We start from the raw sequence: 23,089 nt of genomic DNA, 5'->3' as shown, positions 1-23,089 counted from the left end.
GGTTCATCAGCTTCCGATGCTACTGTTTCTGGGGTAGATGCGACCTGTACGTCGGGTTCATCACCAGGTACGTATGGGCGAGGCATGGGGTTGACTTGTTCCTGTGACTCTAGGATCTGGTCAGCATGGCGTCTCACGATGCTCTCCCCAACGTCCACTGTGTACATTAGTGGGCCCTGCCGTGTGCATATCGTTCCTGGCTGCCATTTTTCTGTTCGGTAGTTGCGGGCCAAGACTGGTTGCCCAACATTGAAGCTCCTTGTTGGCTTCTCATGGATGTGCTGGAATTGCTTACTCTCAACATCTCTTCGTACGTTTGGTCTGAGCAAATCCAGGCGAGATCTTAACCTTCGGTTAAAGAACATCATGGCTGGGGCCTGGTTGGTGACTGTATTTGTCGCATTCCGGTAGGCGAACAGGAAATTGTCCACGTTGTGCTGCAACGGAATGTTGTCATTGTACATAGCCTTTATTGCCTTCTTAAAGGTTTGTACGAACCTCTCAGCCGATCCATTTGTGGCTGGATGATACGGGGCGGATGTGTAATGCCTTACCCCATTCTTTTTCAAGAACCTCCGGAACTCTTCGGACACAAACTGTGGTCCGTTGTCAGAGCAAATCTGTTCTGGCAAGCCATTCCTGGCAAAAATGGTCCGTAGGACTGCAATAGTTATCTCCGTGGTGGTGGAGGACATTTTGAAGACCTCAGGCCATTTCGAGTGCGCATCCACGGCTATTAAAAACATTGAGTCCATGAATGGACCAGCAAAATCAATATGCACCCGTTGCCATGGAGATGAGGGCCACTCCCATGGGTGTAGAGGGGCCTGTGGTGGTGCATTTTGGACTTTCTGGCATCCTGAGCAGCTCTTGGTCAGGTCCTCGATTTGTTTATCGATTCCTGGCCACCACACATAAGCCCTGGCTAGGCTATTCATTTTTACCCCTCCCAGATGACCCTCATGAAGCTCATTGAGCACTCTATCCCTTAACTTGGGTGGAATTACCACTCGGGATCCACACGTCAAGGTCCCCCGGCACACTGACAGCTGTTCTCTCCTTGTCGAGAATGCTGGCAACAGTGAGTCGCCATGTGCTGGCCATCCCTTCACCGTCAAATCATATACCCGAGACAGTGTCGGGTCATTTCGGGTTTCCTTTTCGATACAAGCGTTAGTTACCGGTAGGTATTCAACTATAGTCGAATGGTATATTTCGACAGGATCCACTGCTGGTGCTTCCTCCGCAGTAGGCAGTGGCAGGCGTGATAGCCCATCAGCATTTCCATGCTGTTTCGTGCCCTTATATTCAATCTCATAGTGGTGCGCCCCTAGAAAAAGTGACCATCTTTGTAGTCGTTGCGCAGTCATCACCGGAACGCCCTTCTTCGGATTAAAAATGGAGATAAGAGGCTGGTGATCAGTCAGCAAGGTGAATTTCTGCCCGTGCAGATAGTGATTGAACTTTTTCACTCCCCACACTAGGCTGAGGGCCTCCCTGTCAATCTGGGCATAGTTACGCTCGGCTGAGGTTAGTGATCGTGACGCAAAGGCTATTGGCCTCTCTGAGCCGTCCAAGAATTTGTGCGACAGCACCGCTCCAATGCCGTAGGGTGACGCATCACATGCCAACCGAATTGGTAATGCCGGGTTGTAATGGGCCAATACCTCTTTCGATGTGATTAGTGTTTTGCCCTTCTGGAAAGCTCGTCTACATTCGTCACTCCACTTCCATGGCATCCCAGTTTGCAGTAGGGTGTAGTATTGTAGACAAATTTGGCAAGAACTTATGGTAGTAGTTTACCAGCCCGAGGAACGACCTCAGTTGTGACACATTTTCCGGTGCTGGAGCCTTGACTACTGCCTCAATCTTCTCTGGGGACTTATGTAACCCCTCTTTATCGATAACGTGGCCACAATACGAGATCTGTTTTCTAAAAAACTCGCATTTGGGGCGGTTAGCTCGGAGCCCATATTCCTGCAATCTAGTGAGCACCTGCTCCAGGTTGGCAAGGTGATCACTGTCATTTTCGCCCGTGACCAGGATGTCGTCCAAATAACACTGGGTCCCTGGGATCCCTTGCAGGACTTGTTCCATTGCCCTCTGCCAAATAGCCGGAGCTGATGCTACCCCGAATACCAGCCGGTTGTATTGGTAGAGACCTTTATGGGTGTTGATTGTGAGGTATTTTTTTGATGCTTCTTCTACCTCCATTTGCATATACGCCTGGGCCAGATCAATCTTAGTGAAGCGTTTCCCTCCAGATAGAGAGGCGAAAATATCTTCAATCCGCGGAAGTGGATATTGTACGGTGTGAAGGACCGGGTTCACTGTTACCTTAAAGTCCCCACAGACGCGAACCTTCCTTGGTTCCCCAGGCGTGCTGCTCAACGACTTTTTCATCACAGGGACGATGGGTGTAGCCCACTCGCTCCAGTCTACCTTGGACAGTACACCTGAACGTTCCAGACTCTCCAGCTCTGCTTCGACGGCTGGGCGGATCGCATAAGGTACCGGCCTGGCCTTAAAAAATTTTGGCCTTGCGTTTTCTTCAATTTTAATCGTCGCTGTCATGCCTTTTAGTGTTCAGAGTCCTTGCTGGAACACTTCTTTCGCATCAGTTAGGATCTTTGACAGTCGCCCAGGTATGACGTCGTCATCCTTTTTGTCAGCCACAGTCAGTGCCTGTATGGAATGCCAATCCAGTTGTATTTTCCGGATCCATTCACGTCCCAGTAATGGTGGTCCTCCATCTTGCAATACATACAGGTCTAGTTTTGGTGTTTCCTTACCGTTATATATAACGGTCACCCTTATTTTTCCTTTGGGGCAGACTTTTTGCCCCGTGTACGTCTTCAAAATAATTTTTGTGTCTCTCAAGGGTATGTGTGAGAATAGCCGCTCGTAGTCCCGTCAGTTTATGACGGTTAGGGCTGATCCTGTGTCCAATTCCATCTTTACCTGGACTCCTGCTAACTTGAGAGTGACCCAAATGGTTCGGTGATCCTCCGTTGTGATCACATTATGTAGTTTCAGACAACTCAGTTCCCTGCTTTCGGAGTCGTTATCACTCTTTTGTTCGTCTGAACTCTTCTCCGTCATCTTATGTACCTTCTTGTACTTTCCTTTGGTAGGTTTCTTATTGCTGGTTTTCTTTCCCGACCTGCAGACTCGTGCTATGTGTCCTACTTTTCCACACTGTCTGCACACTTTGTCTTTGAACCAGCAATCATTCTGGTCGTGTGTTGTTCTGCCGCAGCGATAGCACTTCTCTGTTCCATATGACATTTCGTTTGTGCCATATTCTTGCGGTCTCTGTTGTATCTCTGCAGCGCCCCGTGCTGCGGCTTCATATGATACCGCAATGCTAAAAGCCTTTTCCAACGTAAGGTACTTTTCAGATAAAAGCCGTTTCTAGGTTCCTTCACTTTGAAGCCCACACACAAACTTGTCCCTTAAAGGTATCTGCCAGTCCCGCTCCAAACTGGCAGTGTTTCGATAGTTTGCACAGTTCTGTTAAATAATCAGCATTGCTTTCATCCTTATGCTGGTTCCGTTTGTGAAACTTGAATCTTTCTGCTATCAGCAGCGGTGTGGGGTTTAAATGTTCCTTTAGTATCGTTAATATGTCTTCAAAACTCTTTTCCATTGGCTTCGTTGGGGTTACTAGATTTCGTAATAAACCATACGTCTTTGCACCCATTAAATTTAACAATACCGACGCTTTCTTGTCATCTGGCACCTCATTTGCCTTGCAGTACACCTCTATTCGTTCGACATATGTAGTCCAATCTTCGACTTCATTGTCAAATGCGGTGATACTGCCACTCTTCGGCATTTTGGGTGTGGTTTAAAATGGCATCTCCCAATGGCTTAAAATGGCGTCTCCCGCGCTTTCCTTCCTCCCCCGCTGCTGCCAATGCCGCTCCCGGCGGTTATCGTGGCAATGGCGGCAGCCTGTAGGTTTCACGCGCTTCTCCTGCGCTGCTGCCAACGCCGCTCTCGGCGGTCCTCGTGGCAATGGCGGCGCCTCGCGGGTTTCTGCGCGTCTCTCTCTCCCTCTCTCCGATGCTGCTCGGCCCCTGAACACCGGCTGCGCCCTGTGCGCTTTGCCCTCTCTCTCTCTCTCTCCCCCGTCGACGCTGCTCGGCCCTTTGCTGTGCCGCTCGGTCGGGCTCTAGCCCGCCGCTGTCCGGGAAGGATCTGCGCACTACCTGTTGCCAGCCCGTTTCGCTGGACCACCTCGACTGGAAAGCCAAGCCTGGCTCTCGACAGCCTCCCCCGCAATTCTCGAGTCTCTGCTGGATGACTGGGCGGTTGCCCGTGGTCGACGTCCGAGTCTCTGGCCTTGACCTCCAATCCACTGATCTCCAGGAACGAATCCCCGGGAGGTGATGCAGAGTTGCAGGTAGGTTCGAACCTGCCTCGTCGCCAATGTTGCGTCCGTGTATAATAAGACACAGATTGCGGAGAATGGTACAACAGGTGTTTACTCAACGTGGCTCACACTGCAACTGATTTGTACAGATTACTACTCAGTGCTATATACAGGTGTAGTCACTGCCGGTACTGCAGTATACATGAGCTGTAAAACATAGTTCCCCCCTTAAAGGTATATACATTACATCAACAAACGCATAAAACAGAGCAGCAGGTCATAGGAATCTCCTGAATCTTTACACCCTTTTCCGTTACTGACTAACCCGCTCTGCATTTCCAAGATTCTCCTGGCTTTATTTTCAGATTTGCGGGACACACATGATTTTCTTGTTAGCTCTTATAAGGGGGGGGGGGGGAAGCCCGCTTTCCTGAATTTGGCGCTGAATTCTAAATGTTACAGGCCAAGGTGTCGTACATTAAACTGGCAGTGCTCGGCTTTTATTGTTGTGGTTAATATGCCTTAAAGCAGCTGTCTAGAAACAGCGTGGGAGCAGACGTTTTGTACGGTGCGGTGACCTCACGATTGTGCAGAAAACCATGGGCAACACTCCCAATTGATGTCACTGAAGAGAGGAGTCGAGGCAAAAATGGCTGCTCCCAGCCCACCTCTAATTAGCAATATTGTAACGCGGAATATATGAATTGAGGCAGGCGCCGGCAAATGTATCTTCCTTTTGTAACATTTAGGATTGTTGTTCAGATGAATACACTACCCTTTTAAAATATACAAGACAGGCTTCTACAGAAACAAATAGGATTTTAGCAAACCGCACGCTTACACATGGTAATACTTAAGGCTCCTGCACCCCACAATTTCTTTAGTTCATTTCTCTGATGTAACATCAACTTAGAGGCTCCGATTCCATTTAATTACTGAGACAATATAATTGCTACGGTTCTTGTTTTGCTTATATGTGCTTCTGTCCATAATCCATGTGGTGGTGGTGACTGTTAAATTGGTGCTTGTAAACCCAGCTGCCCCCCCACACGATTAACTGAGGGCTAAAAACAAACAATAGTGAGGAGATTTGAGCGGTTTGGTTACTTTACTTCAGAAGGGAGCTGGGAGAGAGCAGCAGATACTAATCAAACTAGGCCGCAGCCTGTTTCTTCACTTCCTTTCGTTCTTCCATTGACCGTAAGCTCCCTCTTGCAGCGCTGCTCCTGTCTTGTTGCTGGAGAACACAACGCTTTGTCTGCCAATGGGCATCAGTCAAGGTCACTAGAGCAACAGGTCACCAAGGTCCTATGTGGCCATTTTACTGTGGCAAAATAAGTCTCCCCCCAGTGTTCTCTCCCTTCCTTTCATGCCTTCCTGTCCAGCCAAGCACCTGTCTTCCTTTCACTGATCTTTTTTAACTCCTTAATGGCTGTAATTATAACCCAGAGAGATAAGAATTTTCAACTTTTAGGGGGAAAAATTGGGTCGCGCCCCTTTTGGGGTGCTAACTTCGCCGGGGCGCTACTTTTAGCGCCCTGAAAAAGTAACTCCCCCCCCGCACCTGAAATGGAATGGTAGCACCCCAAGCAAGAGGCAGGGCGCTACTGGAAGCGCTCCCCCTCCCTCTTGGGGCGTTCCCACTTGCGTCGGCACGTAGCGCCGAGGTACTATAGGCCTCACTCCCCTCATGAAAGGGGAGGGGCCTAGCACAGTGCGTGACATGAATCTTGTCATTCATGTGGAAATGACTTATGAAATAATACTGGGCGGCCTGCTGGTGGCGCTGTCCAGGGAGAGTATAAATACTCGGGCATGGGCCCAGCTTGCTCAGGACATTCTTTAACAGGAAATAGTAAAGGACACAACTAGACCTCCATGTTGAAAAACAGTTGATTAAAGCTTTGTTTAAGGCTTAGGCCAAGTGCCTAGTAGTTTACTTACGTCAGTGTGCACCGGGGCCCTGCTGACCCACCGGGGAGCGGGGTGTCGGCAAAAGAGCCCGGCACGCAAGAGAAGTGCCGGGCTGACCGATCGCGGCCGGCACCCCCGCGGGAGGAGGCACGAGGGGGGCAGGCGGCCCAAAACAAAATGGCTGCCCGGCACCTGCCCTTTCATTTGCGCGGCCCCGGCTGCAAACACGGCACCCTGACCCTGTCGGACACGGCGTCCAGCGGTAGGTCAGGGGGCGCGAGCCACATTTGCGGCCCGGGGGGGGGTTGCGCACGATGGCGTCATCGCCAGAGGTGCAGCGCCGCGGGGCGCTGCCGACTACCACTGCCGCTAACCTCCCGCTGAATTTCGCGGGTGGCGTTAGCGGCGTTGCGCCCCTGGTGCTTTGCACCCCATTAGCGCCCGGCGCTAAAGGGAGGCGCAAAGCAACCGAATTTCCCCCCCCTTAGACTTGTACATCGCTAAATAGGATATCCTGCACATGAATGTTTGCACATACAGAGTTCTTTTGAATTAAAAAAAGCACTTTTGGATTAACTAATAAGGCAGTGAGGGTCTTAAAAATACAAACCTTTCTTAAAATGTTGTAAGGGTTTTATTTGGACTCGTTTATCATCTTCCCCCTATTGTCAGGGCATAAGAAAGTATGAAATGAGATAAGACCATTCGGTCCAGTACATCTTGAACCGTCTCCCCAACTTATTTAATCTCCTGGGGGAGGTGACTAACAACAAGTTAAACTTCCATTAAAGAGAAGATTTCTCCCCAACTCCTGAAGGAAACTGAGAGGGAAAGACATTGGCTACGGGTCACTCTGCCACACCTCACACCAGGACAGGAGGCCTTGATACTCAAGAGAGAACCTTTGTTATCTATGTTGATGCTTATCTCTACAACTTTTGTTCCCTGTCACACCGACTGCACTATATCCCTGATGGGTCAAAAAAAACATGCGCTCAAGACTGGTCTTACTCATGGCGTCCAACATAAGATGCATGAAGTTCAGGCTGTCGTCTTCCAATGTGCTCTGGGTCTTGCCGGGAACGTTGAGGAAACCGTATCGCTCTTTATTGCACACATACATCTGAACCTCTGCAAGAAACAACACGAAGGGTGATCAGGACTTGACCCACTCACTGAGGCCATTTGCTCAGCCTCGTCCTCCAGCTGCCGTCTCCCCGGCCCCTGATCCCCAAACACTTTGAGGCTTCTAATCCCACTCCGCCATCAGCCTCCAGACTGATCTCCCTCGGGAAACCCGCCTCCTGCTCCCTTGGCCCAGCACCTGACCACAAAACCATCTCTCCTCAGTCCAGAGCTGCTGGGATCAAGAACCTAAGAACACAAGAAACAGGAGCAGGAGTCGGCTACACAGCCCCTCGAGCCTGCTCCGCCATTCAATAAGATCATGGCTGATCTTCTACCTCAACTCCACTTTCATGCCTGATCCCCACATTCCTTGATTCCCCTAGAGTCCAAAAATATATTGATCTCAATCTTGAATATACTCAATTACTCAGCATGGCCAGCCCTCTGGGGTAGAGAACGCCAAAGATTAAACTGCACAATGTTTTCCAAAGGAGGGCTGGGAGGTCTACAGAATCAGCGACAGGTTGTGTACTTTCCTTTGAGAACTGCACTCTCTAGAAACATACGAGAAATGAGATCAACTCCAGAATAGGAAAGAAATGGAACGAGAGAAACACGCCAGTCAAACTCCAGCATTCCAGACACATTCCATGCAGGGGGATGGGCACCAGGATGTAGCATTAGAAAGGAGAAACAAAGTGCACAAAGGATTGGGAGAGACAGATAGCACTAGAGTGAGAAATAGTACAGTATTAGGTGGGGTCAGACTAGGAGAGAATACAAGGAGGTCTAAAACAGGTTTACAGTGCATGTGTGTAAACGCACGAAGCGTGGTAAATAAGGTTGGTGAGCTGCAGGCGCAAATAGCCACGCGGGAATATGATGTCGCGGCGATAACGGAGACCTGGCTCAAAAAAAGGGCAGGATTGGGTATTAAATATTCCTGGTTATAAGGTGTTCAGGAAAGAAAGGGAAGGAAAGAAAGGAGGTGGGGTGGCAGTATTGGTTAAGGAGAATATTACAGGCTGAATATAGAAAGTTCAGTGGAGAAGTGAAAAAGAAAATAAGAGGGGCAAAGAGAGGGTATGAGAATAGAATGGCAGCTAACATAAAAGGGAATTCAAAAGTCTTCTATAGGCATATAAATATTAAATGGGTAGTAAGAGGGGTGGGGCCAATTAGGGACCAAAAAGGAGACCTACGCATGGAGGTAGAGGGTATGGCTGAGGTACTAAATGAGTACTTTGTATCTGTCTTCACCAAGGAAGAGGATGCTGCCATAGACATAGTGAAGGAGGTGGTAGTGGAGATACTGAATGGGATAAAAATTGATAAAGAGGAGGCTGGCTGTACTTAAAGTAGCTAAGTCACCACGCCAGATGGGATGTACCCTAGGATGCGGAGGGAAGTTAACGTGGAAATCGCAGAGGTACTGGCCATAATCTTTCAATCCTCCTTAGAAATGGGGGTGGTGCCAGAGGACTGGAGAATTGCAAATGTTACACCCTCGTTCAAAAAAGGTGCAAGGATAAACCCAGCAACTACAGGCCAGTCAGTTTAACCTCAGTGGTGGGGAAGCTTTTAGAAACGACAATCAGGGACAAAATTAACAGTCATTTGGACAAGTGTGGATTAATTAAGGAAAGCCAGCACAGATCTGTTAAAGGCAAATTGTGTTTAACTAACTTGATCAAGTCTTTTGATGAGGTAATAGAGATGGTTGATGAGGGTAATGTGGTTGGTGTAGTGTACATGGATTTCCAAAAGGCGTTCGACAAAGTGCCACATAATAGGCTTGCCAGCAAATTTGAAGCCCATGGAATAAAAGGGACAGTGGCTGCATGGATACGAAATTGGTTAAGTGACGGGAAACAGAGGGTAGTGGTGAACGGTTGTTTGTCGGACTGGAGGAAGGTATACAGTGGTGTTCCCCAGGGGTTGGTTCTAGGACCACTGCTTTTCTTGATATATATTAATGATTTGGACGTGGGTGTACAGGGCACAATTTCTAAATTTGCGGATGACACAAAACTTGGAAGTATAGTGAACAGCGAGGAGGAGAGTGACAGACTTCAGGAAGACATAGACAGGCTGGTGGAATGGGCGGACAGGTGGCAGATGAAATTTAATGCAGAAAAGTGCGAAGTGATACATTTTGGTAGGAAGGACGAGGAGAGGCAATATAAACTAAAGGCTACAATTCTAAAGGGGGTGCATGAACAGAGACACCTGGGGGTATACGTACACAAATCGTTGAAGGTGGCAGGGCAGGTTGAGAAAGCGGTTAAAAAAGCATACAGGATTCTGGGCTTCATAAAAAGAGGCAGAGTACAAAAGCAAGGAAGTTATGATGAACCTTTATAAAACACTGGTTTGGCCTCAACTGGAGTATTGTGTCCAATTCTGGGCACCGCACTTTAGGAAGGATGTGAGGGCTTAGAGAGGATGCAGAAAAGATTTACAAGAATGATTCCAGGGATGAGGGACTTCAGTTACGTTGATAGACTGGAGAAGCTGGGGTTGTTGTCCTTAGAGCAGAGAAGATTGAGAGGAGATTTGATAGAGGTGTTCAAAATCATGAGGGGTCTAGACAGAGAGAGAGAAACTGTTCCCATTGGCAGAATGGTCGAGAACCAGAGGACACAGATTTAAGGTGATTGGCAAAAGAACCAAAGGCGACATGAGGAAAAACTTTTTTTTAACGCAGCGAGTGGTTAGGATCTGGAATGCACTGCCTGAAAGGGTGGTGGAGGCAGACTCAATTGTGGTTTTCAAAAGGGATTTGGGTAAGTGCCTGAAGGAAAAAACTTTGCAGAGCTTTGGGGAAAGGGCGGGGGCGTGGGACTAGCTGAAGTGCTCTTGCAGAGAGCCAGTGCGGGCTCGACGGGCCTCCTTCTGTGCTGTAAACATTCTATGATTCAAAGGCGCGTTACATTGTACTGTATTCTGGGAAATGTAGTTGCTGCTTTAAAAAAAAAACTACAACTCCCAGAAAGTTAAGTGTCAGGTCAGTAATTGTGATCAAAAGCTTGGTCAAAGAGGTAGGCTTCAAGGAGCATCTTAAAGGAGGCACAGAGGGTTGTTAAGATCTGGAACACGCTACCTGAAAGAGTGGTGGAAGCAGATTCCATAGGAAATTTCAAAAGCCAATTGGACATGTACTTGAAGACGACTAATTTGCAGCATTATGGGGAGAAAGCTGGGGACTGGGACTAAATTGGACAGCTCTTTCAAAGAGCCGGCACAGGCACGACAGGCCGAATGGCCTCCTTCTGTGCGATATGATTCTACAGAAAGAAAAGAAAGACTTGCATTTCTATAGCCTCTTTCACGACCACCGGACGTCTCAAAGCACTTTACAGCCAATGAAGTACTTTTTGAAGTATCGTCACTGTTGTAATGTGGGAAACACAGCAGCCAATTTGCGCACAGCAAGCTCCCACAAACAGCAATGTGATAATGACCAGATAATCTGCTTTTGTTATGTTGGTTGAGGAATAATTATTGGCCAGGACACCGGGGAATAGTGCCGTGGAAACCTTTACATCCACCCGAGAGTGCAGACGGGGCCTCGGTTTAACGTCTCATCCGAAAGACAGCACCTCCGACAGTGCAGCACTCCCTCAGCACAGCACTGGGAGTGTCAGCCTAGCTTTATGTGCTCCAGTCCCTGGAGTGGGACTTGAACCCACAACCTTCCGACTCAGAGGTGAGGGTGCTGCCCACTGAGCCACAGCTGACAAGATTCTATGAGAGAGGGGCGGAGAGGTTTAGGGAGGGAATTCCAGCGCTTAGAGCCGAGGCAGCTGAAGGGCATGGCCAAGAATGCCGGAGCGATTAGGAAGTTCGAGGAGTCGTGGAGGGTTAGTTGGGGGAGCGGGGAGTGTATCCGTGAGGGGAGAAACGAAAGGAGGCATGACGACAGGAGAGGGGCCCAGAAGGGGTAACGAGAAAAGAAGAAAAAAAAGGGAAATAGAAGTGGGGGGCTCGGGTCCGGAGCGGCAGCCAAAATGAAGACGTGAACCGACACACGGGAACTCAGGGTACCAAGGCATGGCTACATAGCAAGATTAGGAGAACATGCAAAGAAAGTTAAGAAGAAAAAATGTCTTGGTTGTTCTTTGAGCCTGTGGCTTCCTGACTGCGCACGCGCTGACTACCTGAGGCACGGCACGAGAAGGCAAAGACGATGATGTCATCGAAGGGCCAGGAGTAGTCTGGGTGCGGTGGGTAAAACGCCAGGTTCCGTGTGGCTTCTTTACGCAGGTCAATCAGGAAGGTGGAGTGCACCATCGGAACGGCGAAGCAGCCTAACCGGTGCCGGTGCCGAGTCGGGAAATATTCGGCCGTCCTGCGGTAATAACCCTCGATCAAAAACAAAAACGAAAAATAAGTGGGAGTTTGGAGGCAAGCCCCAGCGCCCCAGCCCACCCACCACCCCCACCCCGCCGCTCGAACACTTAGTGCCAATTTCCTCAAGGATGTGCTTGCCCGAAAGAAGCCGCACCTGCGGGCTGCACGTGTCGAGAAATGGCGGGTGCGCCGTCCACCATTTTGCATCCATTAAAATGAATGGACAGAAGTTCATGAACAGGCTGCCCCCAGATTTCCCCAATATACCGGTCGGAAGATCAGGCTCTCTGAAGGCAGCAGAAACTTGGAAACTTGGGTTCTATTATTTCAAGACCCAGAGGGAAGGTGACCACGGCCTATTGCCAGCCACCTCCCAGCAGCCTGAGCAAGAGAAGGAGATGCCAGGTTGCCTGCCTGTTCTCTCAGCTTGGGTACGATGGACCGAAAGGATCTCCGAGCTGGAGAAAACCAAAAACTCTCTCAATTCACAGGACTGGGGCTTGAAGCGGAGAACACCCGAAGCCTAGAAACTGGACCGTGCCCGAATTGGTGCGCGACCCCAGCGGAGCAGCGCACCTCGTGCACGCGCCTAAAGATGCCGGTGGCAGGACCGCGCCAAATTGGTCCTCTGGCCTCATCAGTCATCACCCCTGAGGCAGCTCGCCGGCCCTGAGGGGCAGCGACATCGTCGGGCTCAGATCCTTGGGAAAGTCCGGGGGGGCGAGGCAATAGCGAGGGGGGGCCAGGGGGGAGTGGTGGCCGACAGTGGCCCACAAATTTATCGTGGATCCGGGAGGAGCACTCTTGCTCTTCCCGGCTCCACAATAAGGTAAACACAGTTCAAACTTACCTTTCCAGTGGCAGCCTCCCGCAGTCCCTTTATGGACCACTGATTTGGTTGTCAGGAGCCTGAAGAGACCGACTGCGGCACGCATGCCAAGGGATCTCAAGCAAGCACTGGGCCCTCTGTTTACACATGCAAAGAGCCTAACGCCTGCTGTAGCCGCATGCCTACAAAAGGAACCTTTACCAATATGGCAGATGGTGCAACTTCGGCGCAGAACATCCATGCGTGTGTCACCCATCACATTGGACCCTTAGGTGCCCGCTTCAGGCCAGTAAAGCGGGGGCTGTGCGATCCAATTTCTAGGCCCAAGCCTCAGGCATTTGAGCCTCCTTAGACCCAGTGAGCACCGTGACATGTTATTTACGTCATTTCTCCGAGCTTTCCCCAGATCTTCTGGCGAAGTTACAGTGGATGATCGGGAGAATGTCCACGGAATTTCAATGCCCCCCCCCCCCCCACAGTGACAACACGGCTCCTGTCCTCTCACTATCCGGACATTATCAGCAGGGACATGTAAAGGAAGGATGATTTAATTTTGATGCAACTGTGAAGAATCTGTGGACACTGCCCTTTACCTGCGGGGTGATCCCACACCAGAAGTTGGAGTACGCTGTCTGTGACACCAGCAGTGGAGCTATAACGGTTTTGTTCTCAGCCATCAACAGGTTCAGTGTCTGGTCATTCGTCAGAATGTTATCCGTATCTATATACTAAAAGTAAAAAGAGAAAAAGAATGAAAGGTTATTAAGTTGCAGCAAAATACCGTGGATGCTGGAAATCTGAAATAAAAACAGGAAATGCTGGAAATACTCAGCAGGTCAGGCAGCATCTATGGAGAGAGAAACAGAGTTAACGTTTCAGGTCGATGACCCTTCGTCAGAACTGGAAAAAGTCCAGATGTAACAGGTTTTAATCAAGTGTAGGAGTAGGGAAAGGGGGGAGGAGAGGAAAGAACAAAAGGGAAGGTCTGTGATAGGGTGGAAGGCAGGTGAGATTAAATGATAAAAGGGATAACGGGGTGAGGCAAAAATTAGTAACTTGTTGATTCATTAAAAAAATAAGTATATTTTACTTGTTGGGTAAATACTTGAAGGAGAAAAATTTGCAGGGCTATAGGGAGAGAACGGGCGAATGGAACTAACTGGATCGCTCTTCGAAAGAGCCAGCGCAGACTCGATGGGCCGAATGGCCTCCTTCTGTGCTGTATTAGTCTATGATAAACTAGAAAGGAGTATTCTACGAACAGCCAAATCTCCAGTTGTGTGATTTGTGGCGCTTGATCTTCTGTCGTGGAAAGCGGTGTCGCAGAAATGGCTTCCTTCAGTGACAATGCAAATAAAACCGCCATTGTTCCTTCACTCACGTAATGTGACACAACAGTCTAGAACTGGCCATAGTTGATATTAGTCAACCAGCGCGCCACACACTCGTATGACATTCTGCCATCTTATAGGAGACGTTAACTTGCTGAAATAAATACAACAACACCTCTGCTAAAATAGTGGGACGCGGAATGTCATACGACCGCATTAAGTGTTTTAGGGCTATTATTGTCGGAGATGATTTCTAGACGAATAGTTGAAACATTGCTTACAACATTGACAACCCCAGTGACACTTCTAGCATTGTCCATCTATGGGGGGCTAGTCTCTGGGGGGTCCCCCTTTCCCGTTCCATATACAACAAGCTGGCCTGGTCAGTAATAAGGCTGTAGTAAGTCTCTGCAGCTCCCGGTCACTTCTCACACACACATCACACGCATCACTCCACTCGTGCTTCTACAACAGCAAATTACTGCGGATACTGGAAATCTGAAACAAGAACAGAAAATGTTGGAAATATTTATGCTAATATATATGTACAAGTGTATGTTGAAATGTTTAAGTGTCCTAATCCAAATTGTACACTCTCGGGAGCCGCAAGCCTACATTTCGTTGTACTGCACTTGTGCACTAACAATGACAATAAAAGTTGATTTGATTTGATTTGATTTGAGAGAGAAACCGAGTTAACGTTTCAGGTCAGTGACCCATCGTTGGCGAAGTGCCTTCTCTCTCTACGATGCTGCCTGACCTGCTGAGTGTTTCCAGTATTTCCTGTTGCTGTTTCACTCGTGCCTCTGCTGCTCCACCAAGTACGACTTTTAAATTTTACGCGCCAACAGCAGAACGAGCACTGATTTTCCAATCGCTGTTATTTCAAACAGATTACAAATAATGTGGATAATCTAGGCTAATGTCTGTTACTGTCAAACCACCAAGAGCAATGATGGGCAAAGGGTTAGTTGGCAATGAATCCACCACCTCCAAAATCACCCCTGCCAGTCCACCCACACCAGAGGTTAGTTTACATCACACCAGTTAGAACACAGCCGCACGTCTACATTGTTGGGTAGAGGCTGCACCTGGCAGATGTTAGGCTGCTATAGCCGCGATTTGGCTGTGTTTCGAGCATTTTGACAGCTGGCGAGAGCCAAGCTCCACAATCCTCTTGTGTCTTGGCAATTGGAAGCAAACTGGAATCCAAGGACTGAAAGTTCTAAACAACTCCGAAGCACAAAGCACAGTCCAGTACAATTCAAAGGAGTGTACGAGAAAGCGAGGCTGTACTTACACTACGAGTGCTGCATTACTGCTCCACATCGGTTTACGAGTCCCTTTGCTGAACTTCCAAAGCCCAGTCCAGATTGACTCTTTCTTTCTATGACTCAACGAGTTATTGAACTGACCAGTTCTTTCCCACCCCTCCCAACATCAGTATGAATCACTAGCAGGTCATCTAACTCATAGCTAAAGCTCCCTCCACATCATCCCATCAAATATACAAAGTATTAACAGCACAGAAACAGGCCATTCGGCCAAACAGGTCTATGCTGGCGTTTATGCTCCACACGAGCCTCCTCCCACCATTCTTCGTCTAACCCCATCAGCATATCCTCCCTCAGGTACTGGCTTCCCCTTAAATGCATCAATGCCATTCGCCTCGAGTTAACTATACCCCGGTCAAGTGTTGCACAGTGTGATGTTGAGAAAAGCTCCTTCTTCTTCGCCCCATCACGCAATCCCAGGTCTGGTACAGCATGGGCTGGATGCCAAGTAAGGCTATCTCTCCATCGAGCATTCGCAGAGCCAGATAGCGCATGTTAGGCTCAGACTAACCCAAAGCGGTTAGATCTGGGAGGAGGGGAGGAGTCTGCGCTCCTCTAATTCTGCCCTCTTGAACATCCCTGATTATAATCGCTCAACCATTGGTGGCCGTGCCTTCTGTTGCCTGGGTCCTAAGCTCTGGAATTCCCTGCCTAAACCTCTCTACCTCTCTTTCCTCCTTTAAGACACTCCTTAAAACCTACCTCTTTGAACAAGCCTTTGGTCACCTGCCCTAATTTCTCCTTATGTGGCTCGGTGTCAAATTTTTTGTCTTTTAATACTCCTGTGAAGCACCTTGGGACGTTTTACTACGTTAAAGGCGCTCTATAAATACAAGTTGTTGTTGCTATTGTTGTGGCGAATATATTGGAGAATTACATGTTGTCGATCGAGGCAGGGGAGGAAGTAAAGTTGCTGAGGGTAATGTAAAAGATCCCATGGCACTATTTCGAAGAAGAGCAGGGGAGTTCTCCCCAGTGTCCAGGCCAATATTTATCCCTCAACCAACATCACTAAAAAAAAAGCAGATTATCTGGGTCATTATCACATTGGTGTTTGTGGGAGCTTGCTGTGCGCAAATTGGCTGCCGCGTTTCCTACATTACAACAGTGACTACACTTCAAAGAGTACGCCATTGTCTGTAAAGCGCTTTTGGGACGCCCGGTAGTCATGAAAGGCACTATATAAATGCGAGTCTTTCTATTTCTTTTTAAGTGTATTAAGAAGTTAAAATAAGAACATAAGATATCGGAGCAGGAATAGGCCACTTGGCCCCTCGAGCCTGCTCCGCCATTCAATAAGATCATGGCTGATCTTGGGCTCAAAGCCACTTCCCTGCCCGCTCCCCATAATCCTTTACTCCCTTATCTTGCAGAATCTGTCTATCTCCACTTTAAATGTATTTAAATGACCCAGCCTCCACGGCTCTCTGGGGGCAGAGAATTCCACAGATTTACGATCTGCTGAGAGAAGAAATCCCTCCTCAACAATCAGAACAAAACAGAGACCAGTCACTCACTGTGTGTGAGGCAGTTTACATACAGCTCTACCTTCACAGCAGAATAATGCACTTGTAGTTCTTGATATAACATTCCCGCCCCTTGTGGAACAGTGCATCATCTGACTTGCTAGGAGCAATGCCACAGGAGATCTGCTCCTCTTAAAATAACTAAGCCTGCAGCATGTTTAACAATCCTGTCTGTGGCAGTAAACTCACTCTTGGCTGTTATCTATCTACTGGTTAACTGGGTCAATTTGAACGAGTGAGAAGCCAGCTCGAATACTCAACTCATTAAAATAAACCAGCTCCATTAAACACCTTGGGCGCCATTAAAAAGCAGGTCAAGTGAGAGCACCGTCATTAGAATAATGAGCTGGTAATGAGATTAAAATCTGCAGCCAAAATGAGATCAGACTATGATTGAATTATGGTTCTCTAAATGCCGGGTCCAAAATACTTTGCGTCGTGCTGGTGCTGCTTAACGCGATAAACGGTGAAGTGGGTTCATCTGAATTGTTGTACCCAAGAACATAAGAAATAGGAGCAGGAGTCGGCCATTCGGCCCTTCGAGCCTGCTCCGCCATTCAATGAGATTATGGCTGATCATCTGCCTCATCTCCAGCTTCCCGCACTAGCCCCATATCCCTTGATTCCCTTAATATCCAAAAATCTATCGATCTCTGTCTTGAATATACTCAACGACTGAGCCTCCACAGCCCTCTGGGGCAGAGAATTCCAAAGATTCACCACCCTCTGAGTGAAGAGATTTCTCCTCATCTCAGTCCTAAATGGCCGACCCCGTATTCTGAGTCTGTGGCCCCTAATTCTAGACTCCCCAGTCGGGGAAACATCCTCCCTGTATCTACCCAGTCAAGCCCTCGAAGAATTTTATACGTTTCAATGAGATCGCCTCTCATTCTTCTAAACTCGAGAGAATATAGGCCTAGTCTACTCAATCTGATTCTGTTCTAAAGAGAGCAGACTGTATCTAACCAGGGTTCCCTTCAGCCTTCTATGCTACTGTTGCTCAGACTCCCAAGAACTGCAGGTACCAATGGTCTCAATGGGCATGCGCAGTGCCCAATATGGAAATGAGCCACACAGACCAGGATGATGCCAAGCTCAATTGCCCGTTTCTGCTGAGCGAGCTGGTCTCAGACAGAACAACCGTAGGAACAACTCCTGGGGGTGTGAAGGAATAAGCCATATAACCTATTCAGAAAAAGACACCATTCTATGAAAGAACTCTGGCCTTATTAAAACATGACAAACTGGGGCTGGAAATCTAGAAACCTAACGATGAAAAAGCTGTGATAGCGTTCTGGCTATTGAGATAAGATAAGTTGTTGACACTGAATCAATAACCTTATTGAAACAGAAGGTTAAAGGCTCCTGTCAGTCTGAACCTTTGGGAACAAGACAATAGTTCACCCTGTACAAGGTGTTCTAATTTACACTTCGTAAAGAAGCACAAACATCTGCCTTTGTAAAAATGACATCAAGTAAAACGCACCTGCTGTTACACCATTTTTTATGATAAACTTAGAACACCTAGAGGTGACTAAGAATTGCAGGGGTCAGCAGAAAAATGACTAGAGATAATTAGCTTACATCAGCAGAAAACCTTAAAGGAAATACCACTGGAAAAGGGTATAAATATTGAACTCTCAAATGGGATAGTAGACTCGCTTTAAAGGGGCAAGGCGATTCTCGGCTTCAGAGGCGGCTCTGTAAGTCTCCAACTCTTTGTACCTCGGGTATCAAAGGTATTTAGTTTTGGTGAATATCCTGTAGAAAACTTAAGAACTGTAAAACTGTAGCAAAGTTAAGATTTGAGAATAAGGTTCTCGGATAATAGAATTGTAAGCTCTCTCTTTTTGGAACTGTTAATGTTGCGATTGACTCACCAACTGTAAATTACATGTCGATTCTTTAATAAATCTATATATTTTTAGAATTGTCTCACATAAGACTTCTGTATCAAACTCGCAAACTCAATCCCTGTACACTCTTTGCTGAGGAGTTGCAGAATTCTGGGGGAGTTTTCCGGACCCTCACAGTCTAGCTAAACTTATTAAAAGTGCTATCTGGAGGATGGTAACATCTTCAGGTTGTTCCTTTCCTTTAGGGAGAGATAGTCTGGACCTTTAGACCCAATTAAGCGTCTTTAGGATTCGGCTACCTCAAACTTTAGTTGAAAGTGAACGTCTGAGGAATACGCCTGATCTGGGGTAGCCCTAAAGGGGCTAGGACTAGTAATTATCCCTTCAGGGTAGGTGCCACAAAACCCTTGGTACTGTCAACTCTGATCTTTTGTCCAACGTGAATTCCAAGCAGTTCTCTTTCTTCCCTAAGCAATTTGTTTCTTAAATGCGCCTTGGGACATTTCACTGTGTGTACAGGCACTATGTAAATGCAAGTTGTTGTTGTTCCTTGGCTGTTCAGCGCAGTTCCATCTTAGAGTAGAGGGCACACTGGTGTGACCCCCAACTGCCCCGTTCTCCCCTCTCGCCGACATTCCCACCCAGTGCGTCCGCTGGGGGGCTAACCTTCCTCCTGTCCTGCACATTCCACCCACCACTGGCGCCCAACTCTGCCAGTGGATCAATCACCAGCCCCTCAGCATTTCCAGTCAAATGTCTGCTCACTCGAGAACAAGCTCTTGCCATCCGCAGGCTTATTGTGGATGATCGCACTGAAGTCCTGGCTTTGCCTGAAACTTGGCTCACAGGCGGCAATCCTTGCTGGAGTCTCCCCATCCGACTACATTTTTTCACCACCTGCCCCGCCCAAGCCGTTGTGTAGCCCTAGTCACCAAAATCACAACCCGGTCTCTCCCCGCTCTCTCCTCCATTGAGCACCTCACCCTTGTTCCCCACCACTCGCCTCTCCTTTTAAATCCAAGCCCCACCCTGACTTTGTCATCGATATATCCTCCCGCCTTTTCTTCCTCAGCGTCTGCACAGAGCGACTCCTCTTCCTCAGTGACTTTAATCCCCATCTTGGTGGGGGGGGGGGGGGGGCGTGAGGGAAGGGAGAGGAGCCAAGTAGGAGATGGGGAGGGGAGAAGAAGTGATTGGGGGAGGGGAAGAGAGGAGCAGGGGAGGGAGAGGAGCCTGGTAGAGGATGGGGAGGGGAGAAGGAGTGGTGGGGGGGGGGGGGGGGGGGGTTGGAGCCAGGTAGGGGATGGGGAGGGGAGGAGGAGTGGGGGGGGGGGGCGGGGGTGGTGGAGGGGAGGGAAAGGAGCCAGGTAGGGGATGGGGAGGGGAGAAGGAGTGGTGGGGAGCGAGGGGAGGGAGAGGAGCCTGGTAAGGGATGGTGAGGGGAGAAGGAGTTGGGGGTGGTGGAGAGGAGGAGGGGAGGGATGGGGGGGAAAGAGAATGGGATCACTAAGTTTCCTTTTTTTAAATCTCAGTATTTAGTACACAAGTGGAAGCGGGAGATTGAGAAGACGGGGAGAGGATGTGAAAAGCGCTATATAAATTCAAGTTCTTTCTTCCTTTCCTTTCTTCCTGTGCTTTTTAAATATTTGATAAATGTGCTGATTTCAATTTGTAAAGGAAGAAAGAATGTGCATTTATATAGCGCCTTTCATATCCTTAGGGCATCCCAAAGTGCTTTACAACCAATGCATTACTTTTGAAGCGTGGTTGCTGTTGTTTTGTAGGCAAAATCTAACAGCCAATTCGCGTACAAACAGCAAATGAATGAGCAGATAATCGGTGTTGGTTTGGATACAGAATGAACGCCCCTTCTTCAAACAGAGCCAAGTGAACCTGTGCAGAACAGGCAGGTGGGGGCACTGCTTTACCGTCCCGTCCAAAAGACGGCACCTCTGACAATGTCACACTCCATCAGTACTGCGCCAAGTGTCAGCCTACATTACGCGGTCAAGTCATGGAGCGGAGGCTTGAACCCACCACCTTCTGATTCAGGGGAAAAAGTACCGACACCCGAGCCAAGTTGACCCTTCGGACAAGAGCAAAGCATTGAGAGGACAGGTTGCGAGCTGGGCTTTATAAGCAACGAGACAAGTTGTCTAACATTCTTACCGCAAGAGTGGGATGTATGTGCTTCTGATATGCTGAGCAGGAAGTCTCTCTGAAGAAACGCTCCCTTGTGTGCCAGTGATAGTATCATATGCCAGCAGAGATCAGAGCGCCTGATCCAGCAGTTAAAGAGGAATTTGCTTAAAAAAAAATGGGCCGATTCACCATCCCTCCGTCTCCGCCCTATATAAACTGTGACCTCACCTCCGTAACTCTCAGCACAGATTTGATTATTGTTCTCGGCATTTATTTCAATGAAGAGGGCCCATCAGCCCATTTAACCTCATCCTTCCAGAATATCACCCACACGCCATTCCATTGTAGTATCTAACTGTTTCTCAAACCAGTCCAGTGTGCTGGGCTCTGCTGCTCTTCCTGACCGTTAGTTCCAGCCATTGCTCACCCGATGTGCGGAAAAAGTACTGCCCAACATCTGTCTTAAATTTGACTTCACAATTCTGAACCTCTGTCCTGCTGTATCCAGCAATATTGATTCCGGATAACATTCTCTATGCCATTAAGCATCAAGGCTGAAAAGAGACAATTCCAAGCTGATCAAGTCATTCCTCTTAATTCTTTCCTCTGGCACCTCATTGCTCTCCTTTGTGCGGCCTCTGTGGCCTGGTAGCCCCCTTATGTTAGTGGTTCCCTTGTAAGAACATAGGAACCAGGAGTAGGCCATTGAACCCCTCGAGCCTGCTCCGCCATTCAATGAGATCATGGCTGATCTGTATCTTAACTCCATCCACCTGCCTGGGCTCCATATACTTTTACACCTTTGTCGAGCAAAAATCTATCGATCTCAGATTTAAAACCGAGCTAGCATCTACCACCCTTTGCGTGAAGCAGCGTTTCCTAACATTTCTCCTGAATGGCCTGGCTCTGATTTTAAGGTTATGTCCCCCTTGTCCTAGACTCCCCCCACCAGTGGAAAATGATTTTCTCAATCTACCTGTCAATTCCTTTCAAAATCCTAAAAACCTCAATCAAATTATCCCTTAACCTTCTATATTCCAGGGAATACAAGCCTAGTTTATGCAATCTCTCTTCATAATCTAACCCTCGGAGCCCTGGTAACATTCTGGTGAATCTGTGCTGCCTTCCTTCCAAGGCCAGTATATCCCTTCTACGGTGCGGTGCCCAGACTGTACACAGTACTCCAGATGTGGTCTAACCAATATAGCTGTAGCAAAACTTCCTCTCTTTTATATTCTAGCCCTCTAGTTATAAAGGCTAACATTCCATTAGCCTTTTTGAATATTTTTTTTGTACCTGGCTACTACATTTTAGTGGTCTGTGTACAGGGACCCCTAAATCTCTTTGAACCTCCACCGTTCCTAGCTTGTCACCATTTAAATAATACTCGGATCGATTCTTTCTTGGTCCATAATGAATGACCTCACACTTACCTGTGTTGAAAGCCACAGTTTCACCCACTCACTTAATCTCAATGTCTCTTTGTAATTTTATGCTCCCGTCCACACTACTTACTACACCACCAATCTTTGTGTCATCAGCAGACTTGGATACATGGCTCTCTATTGTGTTATCCAAGACATTAATAAATATAGTGAATAGTTGAGGTGCCAGTACAGATCCTTCTGGGACACCACTAGTCAGTTCCAATTCGAGTACTCTCTGTCTTCTACTGTCTAAACCAATCTCCTAACCAGGTCAATAATTTACCTTCAATTCCATGAGTTTTAATTTTAACTAAGTCTCTTCTGTGGAACCTTATCGAATGTCTTCTGGAAGTCCATATAAACTACAGCCTTGTCTACTACTTTAGTTACTTCCTCAAAAAATTCAATTAGGTTCATTAGACATGACCTTCACAAATGTTGGCGCTCACTAATCAGCTCAAATTTCTCTAAGTGCTCAGTCACTCTGTCCCTAATTATAGATTCTGTGGCAATAAGAACATAAGAAATAGGAGCAGGAGTCGGCCATTTGGCCCCTCGAGCCTGCTCCGTCACTCAATAAGATCATGGCTGATCTGATCTTGGCCTCAACTCCACTTTTCTGCCTGTTCCCCATAACCCTCGACCCCCCTGTAGTTCAAATATCTGTCTATCTCAGCCTTAAATATATTCACTGACTCCGCCTCCACAGCTCTCTGGGGTAGAGATTTCCAAAGATTCACGACCCTCTGGGAGAAGAAATTCCTCCTCATCTCCGTCTTAAATGGGTGACCCCTTATTCTGAGACTATGCCCCCTAGTTCTAGATTCCCCCACGAGGGGAAACAACCTCTCAGCATCTACCCTGTCAAGCC

General features: G+C 48.0%; 1 protein-coding gene across 3 annotated transcripts in view; it reads right to left on the bottom strand.

Moving 5' to 3' along the window:
* Positions 1 to 23,089, bottom strand: part of LOC147101662 (procollagen galactosyltransferase 1-like) — a 94,290-nt gene that overhangs the window by 46,072 nt on the left and 25,129 nt on the right. The window contains exons 4-6 of one of the 3 annotated variants that reach the window (XM_085965421.1): positions 13,196 to 13,330; positions 11,581 to 11,785; positions 7,304 to 7,423 (exon numbers count right to left, since the gene is read on the bottom strand). In XM_085965421.1, the coding sequence (XP_085821547.1) occupies positions 7,304 to 7,423; positions 11,581 to 11,785; positions 13,196 to 13,330 (460 nt within the window). Of the gene's footprint in view, positions 1 to 6,902; positions 6,955 to 7,303; positions 7,424 to 11,580; positions 11,786 to 13,195; positions 13,331 to 23,089 lie in introns of all 3 variants that reach the window. The other 2 variants (XM_085965422.1, XM_085965423.1) reach the window with 2 other exon arrangements.

Source organism: Somniosus microcephalus, chromosome 23 (genome assembly GCF_052327205.1).
Source record: "Somniosus microcephalus isolate GS21.2 chromosome 23, FLI_Smic_1.0, whole genome shotgun sequence".
Classification (NCBI taxonomy): Eukaryota; Metazoa; Chordata; class Chondrichthyes; order Squaliformes; family Somniosidae; genus Somniosus; species Somniosus microcephalus.
This window is presented reverse-complemented; position numbering and strand designations above follow the sequence as displayed.